Below are 24,087 nucleotides of genomic sequence, written 5' to 3'. Positions count from 1 at the left end.
TGTATGAGTGTGTGGGCGGGGGGATGGGTTGTGTGTGTGTGTGTGGGCGGGGGGGGTGGGTTGTGTGTGTGTGTGGGTGTGTGGGCGGGGGGGGTGGGTTGTGTGTGTGGGTGTGTGGGCGGGGGGTGGGTTGTGTGTGTGTGTGTGTGTGTGTGTGTGTGGGCGGGGGGGTGGGTTGTGTGTGTGGGTGTGTGGGCGGGGGGTGGGTTGTGTCTGTGTGTGTGTGGGCGGGGGGGGTGGGTTGTGTGTGTGTGTATGAGTGTGTGGGCGGGGGGATGGGTTGTGTGTGTGTGTGTGGGCGGGGGGGGTGGGTTGTGTGTGTGTGGGTGTGTGGGCGGGGGGGTGGGTTGTGTGTGTGTGTGTGTGTGTGTGGGCGGGGGGGTGGGTTGTGTGTGTGTGTGTGTGGGCGGGGGGGGTGGTGTTTGTGTGTGTGTGGGTGTGTGTGTGGGCGGGGGCGTGGGTTGTGTGTGTGTGTGTGTGGCGGGGGGGTGGGTTGTGTGTGTGTGTGTGTGGGCGGGGGGGTGGGTTGTGTGTGTGGGTGTGTGGGCGGGGCGTGGGTTGTGTGTGTGTGTGTGGGCAGGGGGTGGGTTGTGTGTGTGGGTGTGTGGGCGGGGGGGTGGGTTGTGTGTGTGTGGGTGTGTGGGCGGGGCGTGGGTTGTGTGTGTGTGTGTGTGGGCAGGGGGGGTGGGTTGTGTGTGTGTGTGTGTGTGTGTGTGTGTGTGTGTGTGTGGGCGGGGGGGGTGGGTTGTGTGTGGGTGTGTGTGTGTGTGTGTGTGTGTGTGTGTGGGCGGGGGGGTGGGTTGTGTGTGTGTGTGTGTGTGTGTGTGTGTGTGTGTGTGGGCGGGGGGGGTGGGTTGTGTGTGTGTGTGTGTGTGTGTGTGTGTGTGTGTGTGGGCGGGGGGGTGGGTTGTGTGTGTGTGTGTGTGTGTGTGTGTGTGTGTGTGTGGGCGGGGGGTGGGTTGTGTGTGTGTGTGTGTGTGTCTGTGTCTGTGTGTGGATGCTGTTGAGAACCAGTACCTGCAGAGAGGGCTCTGTCTTTTCTCTCACTCAGTCTGATGGTGTATCTTTAACAGAAACATTGATGGCATCATCACTGTGCTGTGACACTGTGACCAGATGACTTGAAGATCTCAGGTTCCACCTTACCCTGGGTGGTTAGCACTGCTGCTTACCAGCGCCAGGGACCCAGGTTCGATTCCAGCCTCAGGCAACTATCTGTGTGGAGTTTATACATTCTCCCGGTGTCCGTGTGGGTTTCCTCCCACAGTCCAAAGATGTGCAGATCAGGGTGGGTTAACCGTGGGAAATACAGCGTTAGGGTAGGGGTTTGGAACTGGATGGGATGTCCTTCAAGGATCAGTACAGTGTCAAATGGCCTCTATCTGAACTATCGGGAATCTACTCTATGATTGCATGTTATAACGTTATTAATGTTAGCCCAGACACACCCTGTGGAATGTAATGTTTGTGTATAATAGTTATCTGTGGTTTCACACTGATACCATGATATCCATACCCAGTTTATTACAACATGACAGATAACAGGCAACAAAACATTAAAAACATCACCCAGATAGAGCAAACTCACAGTCGGGAGACGGGGAGAGGGGGAAGAGGGGGACACAGAAAGGCAGATAGAGTCAATAGATATCAAGCTGGGAGAGCACAGCAGATCAGATAGCATTCGAGGAACAGGAACATCAATGTTTTGGGCTGAAGCCCTTCTTCCTGCCCCTCGGATACTGTCAGAGCTGCTGTGCTCTCCCAGCTTCACATCCATTGACTCTGGCGTCCAGCATCTGCAGCCCTTACTGTCTCAAAGATAGATAGAGATAGGTTGACAGAGAAGGAAGAAGAAAGAGAGAAGCAGAGAGACAGGGAGATGAGCTTGTGAGTGAGTGCCAGTGTTAATCGGAAATCCTCACACCTCATGGTAAGTTCACAAGGACAGTCGGAGATGTCGGAGGCGGGGGGATTCCTATTGTTTGACTTAACTGACTCAGGAATGGAAACAGACCATAGACCACTGATTGGGCACCTATACAACTCCGCCCTCACCTGTACAACTCCCCCCTCACCTGTACAACTCCCCCTCTCGCCTGTACAACTCCCCCTCTCGCCTGTACAACTCCCCCTCTCGCCTGTACAACTCCCCCTCTCTTGCAGCGAGAACTTGGTTTCCCGCTTTGTTTTACTTTTATTTTCTCTCTTTCCTTTCACTATGTTTTCTTTTAGCCTTATTTTCTTTCTTTTCCGTGGGTGGGAATATGGGCAGCATCAGCGCCGCAGTAAGAGTGGGCCACATGTGGAATGGGGACATGGCTTCTCCCAGTAATCACGCTGGCAGGAGTGTGGCCGGTCTCCCGGTATTTAGGGGCGACCTCCCAGTGTTTGGTGCCGGTCTCCTGGTGTTTGGTGCCGGTCTCCTGGTGTTTGGGGACGGTCTCCCGGTGTTTGGGGACGGTCTCCCGGTGTTTGGTGCCGGTCTCCTGGTGTTTGGGGACGGTCTCCCGGTGTTTGGTGCCGGTCTCCTGGTGTTTGGGGACGGTCTCCCGGTGTTTGGTGCCGGTCTCCTGGTGTTTGGGGACGGTCTCCCGGTGTTTGGTGCCGGTCTCCCGGTGTTTGGTGCCGGTCTCCTGGTGTTTGGGGACGGTCTCCTGGTGTTTGGGGACGGTCTCCCGTTGGTTGGGGACGGTCTCCCGTTGGTTGGGGACGGTCTCCCGTTGGTTGGGGACGGTCTCCCGGTGTTTGGGGACGGTCTCCCGGTGTTTGGGGACGGTCTCCCGTTGGTTGGGGACGGTCTCCCGGTGTTTGGGGACGGTCTCCCGGTGTTTGGGGACGGTCTCCCGGTGTTTGGGGACGGTCTCCCGGTGTTTGGGGACGGTCTCCCGTTGGTTGGGGACGGTCTCCCGTTGGTTGGGGACGGTCTCCCGGTGTTTGGGGACGGTCTCCCGGTGTTTGGGGACGGTCTCCCGGTGTTTGGGGACGGTCTCCCGGTGTTTGCGGACGGTCTCCCGTTGGTTGGGGACGGTCTCCCGTTGGTTGGGGACGGTCTCCTGGTGTTTGGGGACGGTCTCCCGTTGGTTGGGGCCGGTCTCCCGGTGTTTGGGGACGGTCTCCCGGTGTTTGGGGACGGTCTCCCGGTGGTTAGGGCCGGTCTCCCGGTGTTTGGGGACGGTCTCCCGTTGGTTGGGGACGGTCTCCCGTTGGTTGGGGACGGTCTCCCGGTGTTTGCGGACGGTCTCCCGGTGTTTGCGGACGGTCTCCCGGTGTTTGCGGACGGTCTCCCGTTGGTTGGGGACGGTCTCCCGTTGGTTGGGGACGGTCTCCTGGTGTTTGGGGACGGTCTCCCGTTGGTTGGGGCCGGTCTCCCGGTGTTTGGGGACGGTCTCCCGGTGTTTGGGGACGGTCTCCCGGTGGTTAGGGCCGGTCTCCCGGTGTTTGAGGACAATGGCAGCGAAGGTCCTGCATCTCTGGGGACAGTGGCGCCAGCAGCAGCTGAGTCTACAAGATGGCTACGTTGGCAAAGGGACATCTGCAGGTGGAGTGGGATTCACAGCCTGGCTTGGCATTGGGCCTGGAGACTCTCGGTTCAGGGTGAATGTGGGGACAATGGTGAAGAGACGACATCTAAAGTGAGGCAACACTGACATTGGGGAGGGGCAGATACAGACGGGAGGTGAGGTGACAATGAGGTGGGGGCTAGGTGAAGGTAAGGTGGGGGGGGGGTGAGGCAAGGGTGAGGCGGGGGTGGGGAGAGGGTGAGGCGGGGGTGGGGAGAGGGTGAGGAGAGGGTGAGGAGAGGGTGAGGAGAGGGTGAGGAGAGGGTGAGGCGGGGGTGAGGCGGGGGTGGGGAGAGGGTGAGGCGGGGGTGGGGAGAGGGTGAGGGTGTGAGGTCGGGGTGAGGTCGGGGTGAGGTGGGGGTGAGGTGGGGGTGAGGGTGTGAGGTCGGGGTGAGGTCGGGGTGAGGTGGGGGTGAGGGTGAGGGTGTGAGGTGAGGGGTTGAGTTGAGGGTGAGGGGGTGAGGTGGGGGTGAGGTGGGGGTAAGGGTGAGGGTGTGAGGTGAGGGGGAGTTGAGGGTGAGGGTGAGGGGGTGAGGTGAGGGTGTGAGGTGAGGGTGTGAGGTGAGGGGGTGAGGTGAGGGGGTGAGGCGAGGGGGTGAGGCGAGGGGGTGAGGCGAGGGGGTGAGGCGAGGGGGTGAGGCGAGGGGGTGAGGCGAGGGGGTGAGGCGAGGGGGTGAAGTGGGGGTGAGGGTGAGGGGGTGAGGTGGGGGTGAGGGTGAGGGTGAGGGGGTGAGGCGAGGGTGAGGGTGAGGGTGAGGTGGGGGTGAGGTGGGGGTGAGGTGGGGGTGAATTGGGGGTGAAGTGGGGGTGAAGTGGGGGTGAAGTGGGGGTGAAGTGGGGTGAGGTGAGGGTGAGGGGGTGAGGTGAGGGTGAGGGGGTGAGGTGAGGGTGAGGGTGAAGTGTGGGTGAAGTGGGGGTGAGGGTGAGGGTGAGGGGGTGAGGTGAGGGTGAGGGTGAGGGTGGGGGTGAGTTGAGGGTGAGGGTGAGGGTGAGGGGGAGGGTGAGGGGGAGGGTGAGGGTGAGTTGAGGGTGAGTTGAGGGTGAGGGTGAGGGTGAGGGTGAGGGTGAGGGGGAGGGTGAGGGTGAGTTGAGGGTGAGTTGAGGGTGAGGGTGAGGGTGAGGGTGAGGTGAGGGTGAGGGTGAGGGTGAGGGTGAGGGTGTGAGGTGGGGGTGAGGTGGGGGTGAGGGTGAGGGTGAGGGTGAGGGGGTGAGGTGGGGTGAGGTGGGGGTGAGGGTGGGGTGAGGGGGTGGGGTGAGGGTGAGGGGTGAGGGTGAGGGTGGTGAGGGTGAGGGTGAGGGGAGGGGGAGGGGGAGGGTGAGGGTGGTGAGGTGAGGGTGAGGGTGAGGGTGAGGGTGAGGGTGAGGGTGAGGGTGAGTTGAGGGTGAGGGTGAGGGTGAGGGTGTGGGTGAGGGTGAGGGTGGTGAGGGTGAGTTGAGGGTGGGGTGAGGGTGAGGGTGAGGGTGAGGTGAGGGTGAGGGTGAGGGTGAGGGTGAGGGTGGGGTGTGAGGTGGGGTGAGGGTGAGGGGGTGTGGGTGTGGGGTGAGGGTGAGGGGGTGTGGTGGTGGGGTGAGGGTGTGGGTGAGGGTGGGTGTGGGTGTGGGTGGGGTGAGGGTGTGGGTGGGGTGGGTGGTGGGTGGGTGGTGTGAGGGTGTGGGGTGAGGGTGAGGGTGGTGGTGGGTGGGGTGGGGTGAGGGTGGGTGTGGTGTGGGTGTGGTGTGGGTGGGGTGAGGGTGGGGTGGGTGGGTGGGTGAGGGTGTGGGGTGTGGGTGTGTGGGTGAGGGTGGGGTGGGGTGGGGTGAGGGTGAGGTGGGGTGGGTGGGGTGTGGGTGTGGGTGTGGGTGAGGTGGGGTGAGGTGGTGTGGGTGAGGGTGAGGGTGAGGGTGGGTGAGGGTGAGGGTGAGGGTGAGGGTGGTTGGGGTGAGGGTGAGGGTGAGGGTGAGGGTGAGGGTGAGGGTGAGGTGGGAGGGTGAGGGTGAGGGTGAGGGTGAGGGTGAGGGTGAGGGTGAGGTGGTGAGGGTGAGGTGAGGGTGAGGGTGAGGTGAGGTGAGGGTGAGGAGTGAGGGTGAGGGTGAGGGTGAGGTGAGGGTGAGTATAATTGGATAACTATTTCTCACTTTTCTATTGTTTTTCATTTCCTAACTATTTGATCTTCGGTATTGTCCCTCACGAGCCGTCCACATGAGATGCACTGTGGTTCTGTGATGGAAACTTTACCAGTACATGGAACAATCAAGATAATTCACTTCAATTCGTTCTCTTCCTGTACAGCTTTCTCTGTCTGTTGCACAGGAAGGTCTGGCAGGAAATGGATAGACAATAAAAAGGGGTTACAGCACTTAAGGGGGGTGCAGGAGGATACGTCACAGGTCATTGAAGGTGGCAGGACAGGGGAGACAGTAGTTAATAAAGACAGGACCCTCTTCTTTATCACGGGGCAGAGAGTACAATAGCAGGGGGGTGAGGTTGAATTGTCCAGGACCCTTGTTGGTCCTCAGCTGGAGAACTGTGTACAGGGTGTGGGCCCACATTATAGGAAAGATGGGAATGCATTGGAGAGAGTGCAGAAAGTGATTTACAGGAATGGTTTCGGAATGAGAAACTTCAGGGATTGGAGTGGGGGGGGGGAGGGGGGTGGAGGTTGAAGGTGTTGGGACTGTTCTCCCAGAGAGAAGGTGGCTGAAAGGGTTGCAGCTGTACAGGACATTGGAATATTTTGGAATATTGCATGCAATTCTGGTCTCTTGCTATAGGAAGGATGTTGTGAAACTTGAAAGGGTTCAGAAAGATTTACAAGGATATAGGGAGATGTTGAAAGGCTGGGGCTGTTTTCCTGAAGTGTTGGAGGTGAGGGGTGACTTTATCGAGGTTTATAAAATCATGAGGGGCTTGGATAGGGTAAATAGACAGTCTTTTCCCTGGGGTCGGGGAGTCAGAACTAGAGGGCAAAGGTTTAGGGTGAGAGGGGAAATATCAGGGCGGCATGGTGGCACAGTAGTTAGCACTGCTGCCTCACAGCGCCAGAGACCCGGGTTCAATTCCGCCTCAGGCGACTGACTGTGTGGAGTTTGCACATTCTCCCTGTGTCTGCGTGGGTTTCCTCCGGGTGCTCCGGATTCCTCCCACAGTCCAAAGATGTGCAGGTCAGGTGAATTGGCCATGCTAAATTGCCTGTAGTGTTAGATGAAGAGGGAAATGGGTCTGGGTTGCGCTTCGGCGGGACGTGTGGACTTGTTGGGCCGAAGGGCCTGTTTTCACACTGTAAGTAATCTAATCTTAAAATAAACCTGAGGGGCAACCTTTTCACACAGAGGGTGGTGCATTATGGAATGAGCTGCAGAGGAAGTGATGGAGGCTGGTACAATTGCAACATTTAAGAGGCATCTGGATGGGTATATGAATAGGAAGGGTTTGGAGGGATATGGGCCGGGTGGGGGCAGGTGGGACTAGATTGGGTTGGGATATCTGGTCGGCATGGACAGGATGGACCGAAGGGTCTGTTTCCATGCTGTCCATCTCTATGACTTTATCTGATCGAGGTTTTCAGATCAGGAGCGGGGCTGGACAGAGTAGACAGTGAGATGCTGTTCCCATTTGTAAAAGGAACAGGAATATGAGTGCACTGATTTAAAATGATTTGCAAACAAGCCAAGGGTGATGTGCAAAAAAAGAACTTTTACACACAGTGACTGATAATAACTGAGATAAAATGCACATTTTGTCAAACTTCACAATTTGCCCTAATCTGGACACTTTGCAAGAATAACATACAACAAGTTGTGAGAGTGTGGAATGCTCTGCCTGAAAATGCCATGGTGACAGGTTCACTGGAGGCTTTTAGGAGGAGAGTGGGTGAAACAATGTGTGAGGCTACAGGGAAATATCGGAGAAGGGCATTAAGACACAATGCTTAGAGAATTAGTCCTGACAGAATGGTCCGAATGGCCTCTTTCCTTACAGGACTGAGTCTGCCTCACCTGTACAGCTCTTCCTGTCACTGAGCAGTTTCCAGCCAAGGTAGCAGCTACACTGTACCTGCCCGTCCACTCTCTCTGTGCAGATGTGTTCACAGCCACCATTCTGCATTCGACAGGAGGTGATACCTGTAACATCAAACACCAGGCTCAGCACAATCAGTCAGAGCAAATCTCTCAATCAGACAATCCCAGCGCAGAGTGTCAGCAATGGAGCAATTTAGGAGCAATAGGTGGGGGGGTGTGGGGCGGACAGTTTATGTAGAATAACAGATACCCGGGAGAGAGTTACAGACTGGAATCTAATCGGGGTGGTTTATATACAGAATAAAATATATACACACACTGTAGCCATCTACCACACCCACCCACTGTACACACACACACTACCCACACAGTAAACACAAAGTGCACCACACACTGTATAGACTTATGCTTCCCATCTGAATATTGTACACCCACACAGTGTACATTCTGTACTGTCACATATTCCATAAGCACATTGTATGCAGCACACTCTACTCCCAGCTCCTCCATAGACTGGTAATGAACAGAGAAAGTGAGGACTGCAGATGCTGGAGACCAGAGTTGAAATGTGCGTTGCTGGAAAAGCGCAGCAGGTCAGGCAGCATCCGAGGAGAAGGAGAATCTGCCTAGGAACCCTCCAACCACACGGGATGAATGTAGATCTTTCTCATTTCCCCTCCCCCCACCTTATCTCAGTCCCACCTCCCCCTCCCCCCCGGATTCAGCACCGCCCTCTTGACCTGCAATCTTCTTCCCGACCTCTCCGCCCCCACCCCCTCTCCGGCCTATCACCCTCACCCTCACCTCCTTCCACCTATCGTATTCCCAGCACCCCTCCCCCAAATTCACCCCCACCCCCCCCCCACCACTTTTTATCTTGGCCCGCTTGGCACAGCAGCCTCATTCCTGAAGAAGGGCTTATGCCCGAAACGTCAATTCCCCTGCTCCTCGGATGCTGCCTGACCTGCTGCACTTTTCCAGCAACATACTTTTCAACTCTGATGATGAACAGACCCTGTTCTACAGCCTCATTCTGTCTACTCCCATTGTACATTCGTACACACTGTTAATCTGCACTCTGTACACTGTACACCCATACACTATTACGGTCACGCTGTCAATCTCCTGAGACCATTCCGCTGCTGCCGAGAGATCGTCAAATCACTTCGGAGAATGGAGCCCTGTAGTGTGTGTGTGTACGTTAGATTCCAGTCTGTAACTCACTCCCAGCTATCTGTTCCCATAGAATAGAACCCCTGCAAAGGGGAAACAGGACAGTTCACCCATGAATCCACACTGACCCTCTGAAGAGTATCCCACCCAGACCCATTCCCCTACACGATTACTCTACATTTACTCCTGACTATGCACCTAACCCACGCATCTCCGAACACTACGGGCAATTTAGCATGGCCAATTCACCTGACCTGCACAACTTTGGATTGTGAAATTCTATTAATCTATATATAACCCACCCCAAAACCCTCGATTAGATTAGAGTCTGCAACTCCCTCCTGGGTATCTGGTATTCTATGAATGACCACCCCAAACCCTTCAATTAGATTCCAGTCTAATATACCCAATATACCGGCCACTACAGCGGACAGCTCGAACTGACAACCGGAAGCGGCAGAGACAGGCCACTATAAATGCCGGAGGAAACAGCACAGAAGCGCTTCACAGGAGGCTCCCAAGCACTGAAGGTGTCACCTAGACAGGGGACGGAACGTTTGCAAGACAAATTCCCAGCTCGGTGAACAGAAGCACAACAGATTCCAGTCTATAACTCCCTCCGGGGTATCTGTTATTCTGTATATAAACCAACCTGTACCCCTTGATTAGATTCCAGTCTGTAACGCACTCCCAGGTATCTGTTATTCTGAATATAAAAAACCCTGAACACCTCAATGAGATTCCAGTCTGTAACTCCCTCCTGTGTATTTGTTATTCTATATATAGCCTGCCCAAACCCCTTGATTAGATTCCAGTCTGTAACTCCTCCTGGGTATACAGTGTGTGGGCACAGTGTGTGTGGGTACAGTGGGTATGTGCAGCCGGTGTGGTTGCAGTGGGTATGGGTACTGTGTGTGGGTGCAGTGGGAGTGGGTACAGTGGGAGTGGGTACAGTGGGAGTGGTGCAGTGTGTGCAGTGCAGTGGGAGTGGGTACAGTGGGAGTGGGTACAGTGGGAGTGGGTACAGTGGGAGTGGGTACAGTGGGAGTGGTGCAGTGTGTGCAGTGCAGTGGGTGTGGATACAGTGGGTATGGGTGCAGTGGGTGTGGGTGCAGTGGGTGTGGGTGCAGTGCGTGGGTACAGTGGGTGAGGGTTCAGTGGGCGTGGGTGCAGTGCATGGGTACAGTTGGTGTGGGTGGAGTTGGTGTGAGTGCAGGGGGTGTGGGTGCAGTACATGGGTACAGTGGGTGTGGGTACAGTGGGTGTGGGCACAGTGGGTGTGGGTGTAGTGAGTGTTAGTACAGTGCGTGCGGTGCAGTGGCCATGTGTGCAGTAGGTGTGGGTGCAGTGGGTGTGGGTGTAGTGTGTGGGTGTGGATACAGTGGGTGGGGGTGCAGTGGGTGTGGGCGCAGTGGGTGTGGGTGCAGTGGGTGCGGTGTGTGTGGGTGCAGTGGGTACAATGTGTGTGGGTGCAGTGGGTGTGGGTGCAGTGAGTGTGGGTGCAGTGAGTGTGGGTGCAATGGGTGTGGGTGCAATGGGTGTGGGTGCAATGGGTGTGGGTGCAGCGGGTGTGGGTGCAGCGGGTGTGGGTGCAGCGGGTGTGGTGCAGTGGGTGTGGGTGCAGTGGATATGGGTGCAGTGGGTGTGGGTACAATGTGTGTGGGTGCAGTGGGTGAGAGGGCAGTGGGTGTGGGTACAATGTGTGTGGGTGCAGTGGGTGTGAGGGCAGTGGTTATGGCTGCAGTGAGTGTGGGTGCCGTGTGTGCGGTGCAGTGGGTATGGGTGCCGTGGGTGTGGGTACAATGTGTGTGGGTGCAGTGGGTGTGGGTACAGTGTGTGTGGATACAGTGGGTGTGGATACAGTGGGTGTGGATACAGTGGGTGTGGGTGCAGCGGGTGTGGGTACAGTGTGTGTGGTGCAGTGGGTATGGGTGCCGTGGGTGTGGGTGCAATGGGTGTGGGTGCAATGGGTGTGGGTGCAATGGGTGTGGGTACAGTGGGTGTGGGTACAGTGGGTGCGGTGCAGTGGGTATGGGTGCTGTGGGTATGGGTACAATGTGTGTGGGTGCAATGGGTGTGGGTGCAATGGGTGTGGGTGCAGTGTGTGTGATGCAGTGGGTATGGGTGCTGTGGGTGTGGGTACAGTGTGTGTGGGTGCAGTGGATATGGGTGCTGTGGGTGTGGGTACAGTGTGTGTGGATACAGTGGGTGTGGGTGCAGCGGGTGTGGGTACAGTGTGTGTGGTGCAGTGGGTATGGGTGCCGTGGGTGTGGGTACAATGTGTGTGGGTGCAGTGAGTGTGGGTGCAGTGAGTGTGGGTGCAGTGGGTGTGGGTACAGTGGGTGTGGGTACAGTGGGTGTGGGTACAGTGGGTGTGGGTGCTGTGGGTGTGGGTGCTGTGGGTGTGGGTGCTGTGGGTGTGGGTACAGTGTGTGTGGATGCAGTGGGTGTGGGCGCAGTGGGTGTGGGCGCAGTGGGTGTGGGCGCAGTGGGTGTGGGCGCAGTGTGTGCGGTGCAGTGGGTATGGGTGCCGTGGGTGTGAGTACAATGTGTGTGGGTGCAATGGGTGTGGGTGCAGTGAGTGTGGGTGCAGTGAGTGTGGGTGCAGTGAGTGTGGGTGCAGTGAGTGTGGGTGCAGCGGGTGTGGGTGCAGTGTGTGTGGTGCAGTGGGTATGGGTGCTGTGGGTGTGGGTACAGTGGGTGTGGATACAGTGGGTGTGGGTGCAGTGGGTGTGGGTGCAGTGGGTGTGGGTGCAGTGGATATGGGTGCAGTGGATATGGGTGCAGTGGATATGGGTGCAGTGGGTGTGGGTGCAGTGGGTGTGGGTGCAATGTGTGTGGGTGCAGTGGGTGTGGGTGCAGTGGGTGTGGGTTCAGTGGGTGTGGGTGTAGTGGATGGGTGCAGTGGTTATGGGTGCAGTGGGTGTGGGCGCAGTGGGTGTGGGCACAGTGGGTGTGGGCACAGTGGGTGTGGGCACAGTGGGTGTGGGCACAGTGGGTGTGGGCACAGTGGGTGCGGTGTGTATGGGTGCAGTGCGTACAATGTGTGTGGGTGCAGTGGGTACAATGTGTGTGGGTGCAGTGGGTGTGGGTGCAGTGAGTGTGGGTGCAGTGTGCGCGGTGCAGTGGGTATGGGTGCCGTGGGTGTGGGTACAATGTGTGTGGGTGCAGTGGGTGTGGGTACAGTGGGTGTGGGTGCAGTGGGTGTGGGTGCAGTGGATGTGGGTGCAGTGGGTGTGGGTGCAGTGAGTGTGGGTGCAGTGAGTGTGGGTGCAGTGAGTGTGGGTGCAGTGGGTGTGATGCAGTGGGTGTAGATACAGTGGGTGGGGGTGCAGTGGGTGCGGGTGCAGTGCGTGTGGGGGAAGTGGGTGTGGGTACAGTGGGTGGGTACAGTGGGTGTGGGTCCAGTTTGTAACTCCCTCCCGGGTATCTGTCGTTCTGTATATAAACCACCCTGAACCCCTTGATTAGATTCCAGCCTATAACTCCCTCCTGTGTATTTGTTATTCTATACATGATCCACCCAAACCCCTTGATTAGATTCCAATCTGTAACTCCCTCCTGGGTATACAGTGTATGGGTAAAGTGTGTGCGGGTACAGTGTGTGCGGGTTCTGTGTATGGGTGCAGTGGGTATGGGTACAGTGGGTGTGGGTACAGTGGGTGCGGGTACTGTGTGTGGGTGCAGTGGGTATGGGTACAGTGGGTGTGGGTACAGTGTGTGCGGGTACAGTGTGTGTGAGTACAGTGTGGGCCTTGCAGTGGGTATGGGTGCAACGGGTGTGGTGCAGCAGGTGGGGGTGCAGCGGGTGCGTGTGCATGGGTGGAGGTGTAGTGGGTGGGTACAGTGTGTGGGTGCAGTCCGTATGGATACTGTGGGTGTGGGTGCAGTGGGTGTGGGTGCAGTGGGTGAGGGTGCAGTGGGTGTGGATACAGTGAGTGTGGGTGCAGTGGGTGCGGGTGCAGTGGGTGCGGGTGCAGTGGGTGCGGGTACAGTGGGAGTGGTCCAGTCTGTAACTCCTTCCCGGGTATCTGTTTTTCTCTGTACCCCTTGATTAGATTCCAGTCTGTAACGCACTCCCAGGTATCTGTTATTCTGTATATATACCACCCTGAACACCTCAATGAGATTCTAGTCTGTACCTCCCTCCTGTGTATTTGTTATTCTATATATGACCTACCCAAACCCCTTGATTAGATTCCGTCTGTAACTCCCTCCTGGGTATAGTGTGTGGGTATAGTGGGTGTGGTTACAGTGGGTATGGGCACTGTGTGTATGGGTACAGTGGGTAAGGGTACAGTGGGTAAGGGTACAGTGGGTGCGGGTACAGTGGGTGCGGGTACAGTGGGTGCGGGTACAGTGGGTGCGGGTACATTGGGTGTGCGTGCAGTGTGCACGGTGCAGTGCATGGGTACAGCGGTTGTGGGTATAATGAGTTTGGGCGCAGTGGGTATGGGTGCAGTGGATATGGGTGCAGTGGGTGTGGGGACAGTGGGTGTGGGGACAGTGGGTGTGGGTGCAGTCGAAGAGGGTACAGTGCGTGCGGTGCAGTGGGTATGGGTGCAGTTGGCGTGGGTACAATGTGTGTGGGTGCAGTGTGTGGGTACAGTGTGTGCGGTGCAGTGGGTATGGGTGCAGTGGGTGTGAGAACAGTGGTTGTGGGTACAGTGTGTGTGGGTGCAGTGGGTGTGGGTGCAGTGAGTGTGGGTGCAGTGAGTGTGGGTGCAGTGAGTGTGGGTGCAGTGGGTGCGGGTGCAGTGGGTGTGGGTCCAGTGGGTGGGTACAGTGTGTGTGGGTGCAGTGGGAGTGGGAGTGGGTCCAGTCTACAACTCCCTCCGGGCTATCTGTTATTCTGTATGTAAACCAACCTGAACCCCTCGATTAGATTCCAGTCTGTAACGCGCTCCAAGGTATCCATTATTCTGAATATAAACCACCCTGAACAACTCAATGAGATTCTAGTCTGTAAATCCCTCCTGTGTATTTGTTATTCTATATATGACCTGCCCAAACTCCTTGATTAGATTCCAGTCTGTAACTCCCTCCCGGGTATCTGTTATTCTGAATATAAACCACCCTGAACAACTCAATGACATTATAGTCTGTAACTCCCTCCTGTGTATTTGTTATTCTATATATGACCTGCCCAAACCCCTTGATTAGATTCCGTCTCTAACTCCCTCCTGGGTATACAGTGTGTGGGCACAGTGTGCGTGGCTACAGTGGGTATGGGCACAGTGTGTATGGGTACAGTGTGTGCGGGTACAGTGTGTGGGTGCAGTGGGTGTGAGAACGGTGGTTGTGGGTACAGTGTACGGGTACAGTGGGTGTGGGTGCAGTGTGTGCGGTGCAGTGGGTGCGGGTGCAATGCGTGGGTACGGTAGGTGTGGATACTGTGGGTGTGGGTTCAGTGGGTGTGGGCGCAGGGGGTGAGGGTGCAATGCATCGGTACAGCGGTTGTGGGTATAGTGGGTGTGGGCGCAGTGGGTATGGGTGTAGTGGGTGTGGGTGCAGCGTGTGCGGTGCAGTGGGTGTGGGTGCAGTGTGTGTGGGCGCAGTGGGTGTGGGTTCAGTGAGTGTGGGTGCAGTGTGTACGGTGCTGTGGGTGTGGGTACAATGTGTGTGGGTGCAGTAGGTGTGGGTGCAGCGAGTGTGGGTGCAGTGGGTTTGTGTACAGTGGGTGTGGGTGCAGTGTGTGGATGCAGTGAGTGTGGGTGAAGTGGGTGTGGGTGCAGTGTGTGCGGTGCAGTGTGTATGGGTGCTGTGGGTGTGGGTACAATGTGTGTGGGTGCAGTGAGTGTGGGTGCAGTGAGTGTGGGTGCAGTAGGTGTGGATACATTGGGTGTGAGTGCAGTGGGTGTGGGCACAGTGGGTGCGGGTGCAGTGAGTGTGGGTGTGGGTGAAGTGGGTGTGGGTTCAGTGTGTGCGGTGCTGTGGGTATGGGAACAATGTGTGTGGGTGCAGTGAGTGTGGGTGCAGTGAGTGTGGGTGCAGTGCGTGTGGGTGCAGTAGGTGTGGATACATTGGGTGTGAGTGCAGTGGGTGTGGGCACAGTGGGTGCGGGTGCAGTGCGTGGGTACAGTGGTTGTGGGTATAGTGGGTGTGGGCACAGTGGGTATGCGTGCAGTGGGTATGGGTGCAGTGTGTGTGGGTGCAGTGTGTGTGGGTGCAGTGGTTGTGGGTGCAGTGGTTGTGGGTGCAGTGGTTGTGGATGCAGAGGGTGTGGATGCAGAGGGTGTGGATGCAGAGGGTGTGGATGCAGAGGGTGTGGATGCAGAGGGTGGGGGTGCCGTGGGTGGGGGTGCCGTGGGTGGGGGTGCAGTGGGTGGGGGTGCGGTCCAGTCTGTAACTCCCTCTGGGGTATCTGTTATTCTGTATGTAAACCACCCTGAACCCCTTTTTTAGATTCCAGTCTGTAACGCGCTCCAAGGTATCTGCTATTCTGTATATAAACCACCCTGAACAACTCAATGATATTCTAGTCTGTAACTCCCTCCTGTGTTTTTGTTATTTTACATATGACCTACCCAAACCCCTTGATTAAATTCCGTCTGTAACTCCCTCCTGGGTATACAGTATGTGGGTACAGTGGTTGTGGGTACAGTGTGCAGGTACAGTGTGGGCGGTGCAGTGGATATGGGCGCAGTGGGTGTGGGTGAAGTGGGTGTGGGTGCAGTGGGTGTGGGTGCAGTGAGTGTGGGTGCAGTGAGTGTGGGTGCAGTGAGTGTGGGTGCAGTGAGTGGGGGTGCAGTGAGTGGGGGTGCAGTGAGTGGGGGTGCAGTGCATGTGGGAGAATTGGGTGTGGATACAGTGGGTGGGTGCAGTGGGTGTAGGTTCAGTGGGTGGGGGTGCAGCGAGTGGGGGTGCAGCGGATGGGAGTGCAGTGGGTGGAGGTGCGGTGGGTGGAGGTGCAGTGGGTGGATACAGTGTGTGGGTGCAGTGGGTATGGGTGCCGTGGGTGTGGGTACAATGTGTGTGGGTGCAATGGGTGTGGGTGCAATGGGTGTGGGTACAGTGGGTGTGGGTACAGTGGGTGTGGGTACAGTGGGTGCGGTGCTGTGGGTATGGGTGCTGTGGGTATGGGTACAATGTGTGTGGGTGCAATGGGTGTGGGTGCAATGGGTGTGGGTGCAGTGTGTGTGATGCAGTGGGTATGGGTGCTGTGGGTGTGGGTAAAGTGTGTGTGGGTGCAGTGGATATGGGTGCTGTGGGTGTGGGTACAGTGTGTGTGGATACAGTGGGTGTGGGTGCAGCGGGTGTGGGTACAGTGTGTGTGGTGCAGTGGGTATGGGTGCCGTGGGTGTGGGTACAATGTGTGTGGGTGCAGTGAGTGTGGGTGCAGTGAGTGTGGGTGCAGTGAGTGTGGGTGCAGTGGGTGTGGGTACAGTGGGTGTGGGTACAGTGGGTGTGGGTGCTGTGGGTGTGGGTGCTGTGGGTGTGGGTGCTGTGGGTGTGGATGCAGTGGGTGTGGGCGCAGTGGGTGTGGGCGCAGTGGGTGTGGGCGCAGTGGGTGTGGGCGCAGTGTGTGCGGTGCAGTGGGTATGGGTGCCGTGGGTGTGGGTACAATGTGTGTGGGTGCAGTGAGTGTGGGTGCAGTGAGTGTGGGTGCAGTGAGTGTGGGTGCAGTGAGTGTGGGTGCAGCGGGTGTGGGTACAGTGTGTGTGGTGCAGTGGGTATGGGTGCTGTGGGTGTGGGTACAGTGGGTGTGGATACAGTGGGTGTGGATACAGTGGGTGTGGATACAGTGGGTGTGGGTGCAGTGGGTGTGGGTGCAGTGGATATGGGTGCAGTGGATATGGGTGCAGTGGGTGTGGGTGCAATGTGTGTGGGTGCAGTGGGTGTGCGTGCAGTGGGTGTGGGTTCAGTTGGTGTGGGTTCAGTGTATGGGTGCAGTGGGTGTGGGCGCAGTGGGTGTGGGCACAGTGGGTGTGGGCACAGTGGGTGTGGGCACAGTGGGTGTGGGCACAGTGGGTGTGGGCGCAGTGGGTGCAGTGTGTATGGGTGCAGTGCGTACAATGTGTGTGGGTGCAGTGGGTACAATGTGTGTGGGTGCAGTGGGTGTGGGTGCAGTGGGTGTGGGTGCAGTGTGCGCGGTGCAGTGGGTATGGGTGCCGTGGGTGTGGGTACAATGTGTGTGGGTGCAGTGGGTGTGGGTGCAGTGGGTGTGGGTGCAGTGAGTGTGGGTGCAGTGGGTGTGGGTGCAGTGGGTGTGGGTGCAGTGGGTGTGGGTGCAGTGAGTGTGATGCAGTGGGTGTAGATACAGTGGGTGGGGGTGCAGTGGGTGCGGGTGCAGTGCGTGTGGGAGAAGTGGGTGTGGGTACAGTGGGTGGGTACAGTGGGTGTGGGTCCAGTTTGTAACTCCCTCCCGGGTATCTGTCGTTCTGTATATAAACCACCCTGAACCCCTTGATTAGATTCCAGCCTATAACTCCCTCCTGTGTATTTGTTATTCTATACATGATCCACCCAAACCCCTTGATTAGATTCCAATCTGTAACTCCCTCCTGGGTATACAGTGTATGGGTAAAGTGTGTGCGGGTACAGTGTGTGCGGGTTCTGTGTGTGGGTGCAGTGGGTATGGGTACAGTGGGTGTGGGTACAGTGTGTGCGGGTACAGTGTGTGTGAGTACAGTGTGGGCCTTGCAGTGGGTATGGGTGCAACGGGTGTGGTGCAGCAGGTGGGGGTGCAGCGGGTGCGTGTGCATGGGTGGAGGTGTAGTGGGTGGGTACAGTGTGTGGGTGCAGTCCGTATGGATACTGTGGGTGTGGGTGCAGTGGGTGTGGGCACAGTGGGTGTGAGTGCAGTGGGTGTGAGTGCAGTGGGTGTGGATATAGTGGGTGGGGGTGCAGTGGGTGAGGGTGCAGTGGGTGTGGATACAGTGAGTGTGGGTGCAGTGGGTGCGGGTGCAGTGGGTGCGGGTGCAGTGGGTGCGGGTACAGTGGGAGTGGTCCAGTCTGTAACTCCTTCCCGGGTATCTGTTTTTCTCTGTACCCCTTGATTAGATTCCAGTCTGTAACGCACTCCCAGGTATCTGTTATTCTGTATATATACCACCCTGAACACCTCAATGAGATTCTAGTCTGTACCTCCCTCCTGTGTATTTGTTATTCTATATATGACCTACCCAAACCCCTTGATTAGATTCCGTCTGTAACTCCCTCCTGGGTATAGTGTGTGGGTATAGTGGGTGTGGTTACAGTGGGTATGGGCACTGTGTGTATGGGTACAGTGGGTAAGGGTACAGTGGGTAAGGGTACAGTGGGTAAGGGTACAGTGGGTGCAGGTACAGTGGGTGCGGGTACAGTGGGTGCGGGTACAGTGGGTGCGGGTACATTGGGTGTGCGTGCAGTGTGCACGGTGCAGTGCATGGGTACAGCGGTTGTGGGTATAATGAGTTTGGGCGCAGTGGGTATGGGTGCAGTGGATATGGGTGCAGTGGGTGTGGGGACAGTGGGTGTGGGGACAGTGGGTGTGGTTGCGGTGAGTGTGGGTGCAGTCGAAGAGGGTACAGTGCGTGCGGTGCAGTGGGTATGGGTGCAGTTGGCGTGGGTACAATGTGTGTGGGTGCAGTGTGTGGGTACAGTGTGTGCGGTGCAGTGGGTATGGGTGCAGTGGGTGTGAGAACAGTGGTTGTGGGTACAGTGTGTGTGGGTGCAGTGGGTGTGGGTGCAGTGAGTGTGGGTGCAGTGGGTGCGGGTGCAGTGGGTGTGGGTCCAGTGGGTGGGTACAGTGTGTGTGGGTGCAGTGGGAGTGGGAGTGGGTCCAGTCTACAACTCCCTCCGGGCTATCTGTTATTCTGTATGTAAACCAACCTGAACCCCTCGATTAGATTCCAGTCTGTAACGCGCTCCAAGGTATCCATTATTCTGAATATAAACCACCCTGAACAACTCAATGAGATTCTAGTCTGTAAATCCCTCCTGTGTATTTGTTATTCTATATATGACCTGCCCAAACTCCTTGATTAGATTCCAGTCTGTAACTCCCTCCCGGGTATCTGTTATTCTGAATATAAACCACCCTGAACAACTCAATGACATTATAGTCTGTAACTCCCTCCTGTGTATTTGTTATTCTATATATGACCTGCCCAAACCCCTTGATTAGATTCCGTCTCTAACTCCCTCCTGGGTATACAGTGTGTGGGCACAGTGTGCGTGGCTACAGTGGGTATGGGCACAGTGTGTATGGGTACAGTGTGTGCGGGTACAGTGTGTGGGTGCAGTGGGTGTGAGAACGGTGGTTGTGGGTACAGTGTACGGGTACAGTGGGTGTGGGTGCAGTGTGTGCGGTGCAGTGGGTGCGGGTGCAATGCGTGGGTACGGTAGGTGTGGATACTGTGGGTGTGGGTTCAGTGGGTGTGGGCGCAGGGGGTGAGGGTGCAATGCATCGGTACAGCGGTTGTGGGTATAGTGGGTGTGGGCGCAGTGGGTATGGGTGTAGTGGGTGTGGGTGCAGCGTGTGCGGTGCAGTGGGTGTGGGTGCAGTGTGTGTGGGCGCAGTGGGTGTGGGTTCAGTGAGTGTGGGTGCAGTGTGTACGGTGCTGTGGGTGTGGGTACAATGTGTGTGGGTGCAGTAGGTGTGGGTGCAGCGAGTGTGGGTGCAGTGGGTTTGTGTACAGTGGGTGTGGGTGCAGTGTGTGGATGCAGTGAGTGTGGGTGAAGTGGGTGTGGGTGCAGTGTGTGCGGTGCAGTGTGTATGGGTGCTGTGGGTGTGGGTACAATGTGTGTGGGTGCAGTGAGTGTGGGTGCAGTGAGTGTGGGTGCAGTAGGTGTGGATACATTGGGTGTGAGTGCAGTGGGTGTGGGCACAGTGGGTGCGGGTGCAGTGAGTGTGGGTGCAGTGGGTGTGGGTGAAGTGGGTGTGGGTTCAGTGTGTGCGGTGCTGTGGGTATGGGAACATTGTGTGTGGGTGCAGTGAGTGTGGGTGCAGTGAGTGTGGGTGCAGTGCGTGTGGATACATTGGGTGTGAGTGCAGTGGGTGTGGGCACAGTGGGTGCGGGTGCAGTGCGTGGGTACAGTGGTTGTGGGTATAGTGGGTGTGGGCACAGTGGGTATGCGTGCAGTGGGTATGGGTGCAGTGTGTGTGGGTGCAGTGTGTGTGGGTGCAGTGGTTGTGGGTGCAGTGGTTGTGGGTGCAGTGGTTGTGGATGCAGAGGGTGTGGATGCAGAGGGTGTGGATGCAGAGGGTGTGGATGCAGAGGGTGGGGGTGCCGTGGGTGGGGGTGCCGTGGGTGGGGGTGCCGTGGGTGGGGGTGCAGTGGGTGGGGGTGCGGTCCAGTCTGTAACTCCCTCTGGGGTATCTGTTATTCTGTATGTAAACCACCCTGAACCCCTTTTTTAGATTCCAGTCTGTAACGCGCTCCAAGGTATCTGCTATTCTGTATATAAACCACCCTGAACAACTCAATGATATTCTAGTCTGTAACTCCCTCCTGTGTTTTTGTTATTTTACATATGACCTACCCAAACCCCTTGATTAAATTCCGTCTGTAACTCCCTCCTGGGTATACAGTATGTGGGTACAGTGGTTGTGGGTACAGTGTGCAGGTACAGTGTGGGCGGTGCAGTGGATATGGGCGCAGTGGGTGTGGGTGAAGTGGGTGTGGGTGCAGTGGGTGTGGGTGCAGTGAGTGTGGGTGCAGTGAGTGTGGGTGCAGTGAGTGGGGGTGCAGTGAGTGGGGGTGCAGTGAGTGGGGGTGCAGTGAGTGGGGGTGCAGTGAGTGGGGGTGCAGTGCATGTGGGAGAATTGGGTGTGGATACAGTGGGTGGGTGCAGTGGGTGTAGGTTCAGTGGGTGGGGGTGCAGCGAGTGGGGGTGCAGCGGATGGGAGTGCAGTGGGTGGAGGTGCGGTGGGTGGAGGTGCGGTGGGTGGAGGTGCAGTGGGTGGATACAGTGTGTGGGTGCAGTGGGTATGGGTGCCGTGGGTGTGGGTACAATGTGTGTGGGTGCAATGGGTGTGGGTGCAATGGGTGTGGGTACAGTGGGTGTGGGTACAGTGGGTGTGGGTACAGTGGGTGCGGTGCTGTGGGTATGGGTGCTGTGGGTATGGGTACAATGTGTGTGGGTGCAATGGGTGTGGGTGCAATGGGTGTGGGTGCAGTGTGTGTGATGCAGTGGGTATGGGTGCTGTGGGTGTGGGTAAAGTGTGTGTGGGTGCAGTGGGTATGGGTGCCGTGGGTGTGGGTACAATGTGTGTGGGTGCAGTGAGTGTGGGTGCAGTGAGTGTGGGTGCAGTGAGTGTGGGTGCAGTGGGTGTGGGTACAGTGGGTGTGGGTACAGTGGGTGTGGGTACAGTGGGTGTGGGTGCTGTGGGTGTGGGTGCTGTGGGTGTGGGTGCTGTGGGTGTGGGTGCTGTGTGTGTGGATGCAGTGGGTGTGGGCGCAGTGGGTGTGGGCGCAGTGGGTGTGGGCGCAGTGGGTGTGGGCGCAGTGTGTGCGGTGCAGTGGGTATGGGTGCCGTGGGTGTGGGTACAATGTGTGTGGGTGCAGTGAGTGTGGGTGCAGTGAGTGTGGGTGCAGTGAGTGTGGGTGCAGCGGGTGTGGGTACAGTGTGTGTGGTGCAGTGGGTATGGGTGCTGTGGGTGTGGGTACAGTGGGTGTGGATACAGTGGGTGTGGGTGCAGTGGGTGTGGGTGCAGTGGATATGGGTGCAGTGGATATGGGTGCAGTGGATATGGGTGCAGTGGGTGTGGGTGCAATGTGTGTGGGTGCAGTGGGTGTGCGTGCAGTGGGTGTGGGTTCAGTTGGTGTGGGTTCAGTGTATGGGTGCAGTGGTTATGGGTGCAGTGGGTGTGGGCACAGTGGGTGTGGGCACAGTGGGTGTGGGCACAGTGGGTGTGGGCACAGTGGGTGCGGTGTGTATGGGTGCAGTGCGTACAATGTGTGTGGGTGCAGTGGGTACAATGTGTGTGGGTGCAGTGGGTGTGGGTGCAGTGGGTGTGGGTGCAGTGTGCGCGGTGCAGTGGGTATGGGTGCCGTGGGTGTGGGTACAATGTTGGTGGGTGCAGTGGGTGTGGGTACAGTGGGTGTGGGTGCAGTGGGTGTGGGTGCAGTGGGTGTGGGTGCAGTGAGTGTGGGTGCAGTGAGTGTGGGTGCAGTGGGTGTGATGCAGTGGGTGTAGATACAGTGGGTGGGGGTGCAGTGGGTGCGGGTGCAGTGCGTGTGGGAGAAGTGGGTGTGGGTACAGTGGGTGGGTACAGTGGGTGTGGGTCCAGTTTGTAACTCCCTCCCGGGTATCTGTCGTTCTGTATATAAACCACCCTGAACCCCTTGATTAGATTCCAGCCTATAACTCCCTCCTGTGTATTTGTTATTCTATACATGATCCACCCAAACCCCTTGATTAGATTCCAATCTGTAACTCCCTCCTGGGTATACAGTGTATGGGTAAAGTGTGTGCGGGTACAGTGTGTGCGGGTTCTGTGTGTGGGTGCAGTGGGTATGGGTACAGTGGGTGTGGGTACAGTGTGTGCGGGTACAGTGTGTGTGAGTACAGTGTGGGCCTTGCAGTGGGTATGGGTGCAACGGGTGTGGGTACAGTGTGTGCGGGTACAGTGTGTGTGAGTACAGTGTGGGCCTTGCAGTGGGTATGGGTGCAACGGGTGTGGTGCAGCAGGTGGGGGTGCAGCGGGTGCGTGTGCATGGGTGGAGGCGTAGTGGGTGGGTACAGTGTGTGGGTGCAGTCCGTATGGATACTGTGGGTGTGGGTGCAGTGGGTGTGGGCACAGTGGGTGTGAGTGCAGTGGGTGTGGATATAGTGGGTGGGGGTGCAGTGGGTGAGGGTGCAGTGGGTGTGGATACAGTGAGTGTGGGTGCAGTGGGTGCGGGTGCAGTGGGTGCGGGTGCAGTGGGTGCGGGTACAGTGGGAGTGGTCCAGTCTGTAACTCCTTCCCGGGTATCTGTTTTTCTCTGTACCCCTTGATTAGATTCCAGTCTGTAACGCACTCCCAGGTATCTGTTATTCTGTATATATACCACCCTGAACACCTCAATGAGATTCTAGTCTGTACCTCCCTCCTGTGTATTTGTTATTCTATATATGACCTACCCAAACCCCTTGATTAGATTCCGTCTGTAACTCCCTCCTGGGTATAGTGTGTGGGTATAGTGGGTGTGGTTACAGTGGGTATGGGCACTGTGTGTATGGGTACAGTGGGTAAGGGTACAGTGGGTAAGGGTACAGTGGGTGCAGGTACAGTGGGTGCGGGTACAGTGGGTGCGGGTACAGTGGGTGCGGGTACAGTGGGTGCGGGTACAGTGGGTGTGCGTGCAGTGTGCACGGTGCAGTGCATGGGTACAGCGGTTGTGGGTATAATGAGTTTGGGCGCAGTGGGTATGGGTGCAGTGGATATGGGTGCAGTGGGTGTGGGGACAGTGGGTGTGGGGACAGTGGGTGTGGTTGCGGTGAGTGTGGGTGCAGTCGAAGAGGGTACAGTGCGTGCGGTGCAGTGGGTATGGGTGCAGTTGGCGTGGGTACAATGTGTGTGGGTGCAGTGTGTGGGTACAGTGTGTGCGGTGCAGTGGGTATGGGTGCAGTGGGTGTGAGAACAGTGGTTGTGGGTACAGTGTGTGTGGGTGCAGTGGGTGTGGGTGCAGTGAGTGTGGGTGCAGTGGGTGCGGGTGCAGTGGGTGTGGGTCCAGTGGGTGGGTACAGTGTGTGTGGGTGCAGTGGGAGTGGGAGTGGGTCCAGTCTACAACTCCCTCCGGGCTATCTGTTATTCTGTATGTAAACCAACCTGAACCCCTCGATTAGATTCCAGTCTGTAACGCGCTCCAAGGTATCCATTATTCTGAATATAAACCACCCTGAACAACTCAATGAGATTCTAGTCTGTAAATCCCTCCTGTGTATTTGTTATTCTATATATGACCTGCCCAAACTCCTTGATTAGATTCCAGTCTGTAACTCCCTCCCGGGTATCTGTTATTCTGAATATAAACCACCCTGAACAACTCAATGACATTATAGTCTGTAACTCCCTCCTGTGTATTTGTTATTCTATATATGACCTGCCCAAACCCCTTGATTAGATTCCGTCTCTAACTCCCTCCTGGGTATACAGTGTGTGGGCACAGTGTGCGTGGCTACAGTGGGTATGGGCACAGTGTGTATGGGTACAGTGTGTGCGGGTACAGTGTGTGGGTGCAGTGGGTGTGAGAACGGTGGTTGTGGGTACAGTGTACGGGTACAGTGGGTGTGGGTGCAGTGTGTGCGGTGCAGTGGGTGCGGGTGCAATGCGTGGGTACAGTAGGTGTGGATACTGTGGGTGTGGGTTCAGTGGGTGTGGGCGCAGGGGGTGAGGGTGCAATGCATCGGTACAGCGGTTGTGGGTATAGTGGGTGTGGGCGCA

At 57.0% G+C, this 24,087-nt stretch overlaps 1 protein-coding gene across 3 annotated transcripts in view; it reads right to left on the bottom strand.

The window, feature by feature from the left end:
- LOC140480928 (uncharacterized) overlaps positions 1-24,087 on the bottom strand; it is a 276,989-nt gene that overhangs the window by 200,155 nt on the left and 52,747 nt on the right. For all 3 annotated transcript variants that reach the window (XM_072576515.1, XM_072576518.1, XM_072576516.1), the window contains exon 10: positions 7,539-7,664. In XM_072576515.1, coding sequence (XP_072432616.1) covers positions 7,539-7,664 — 126 coding nt within the window. The remainder of the gene's footprint in view (positions 1-7,538; positions 7,665-24,087) is intronic.

Source organism: Chiloscyllium punctatum, chromosome 8, assembly GCF_047496795.1.
Source record: "Chiloscyllium punctatum isolate Juve2018m chromosome 8, sChiPun1.3, whole genome shotgun sequence".
Taxonomy (NCBI): domain Eukaryota; kingdom Metazoa; phylum Chordata; class Chondrichthyes; order Orectolobiformes; family Hemiscylliidae; genus Chiloscyllium; species Chiloscyllium punctatum.
This window is presented reverse-complemented; position numbering and strand designations above follow the sequence as displayed.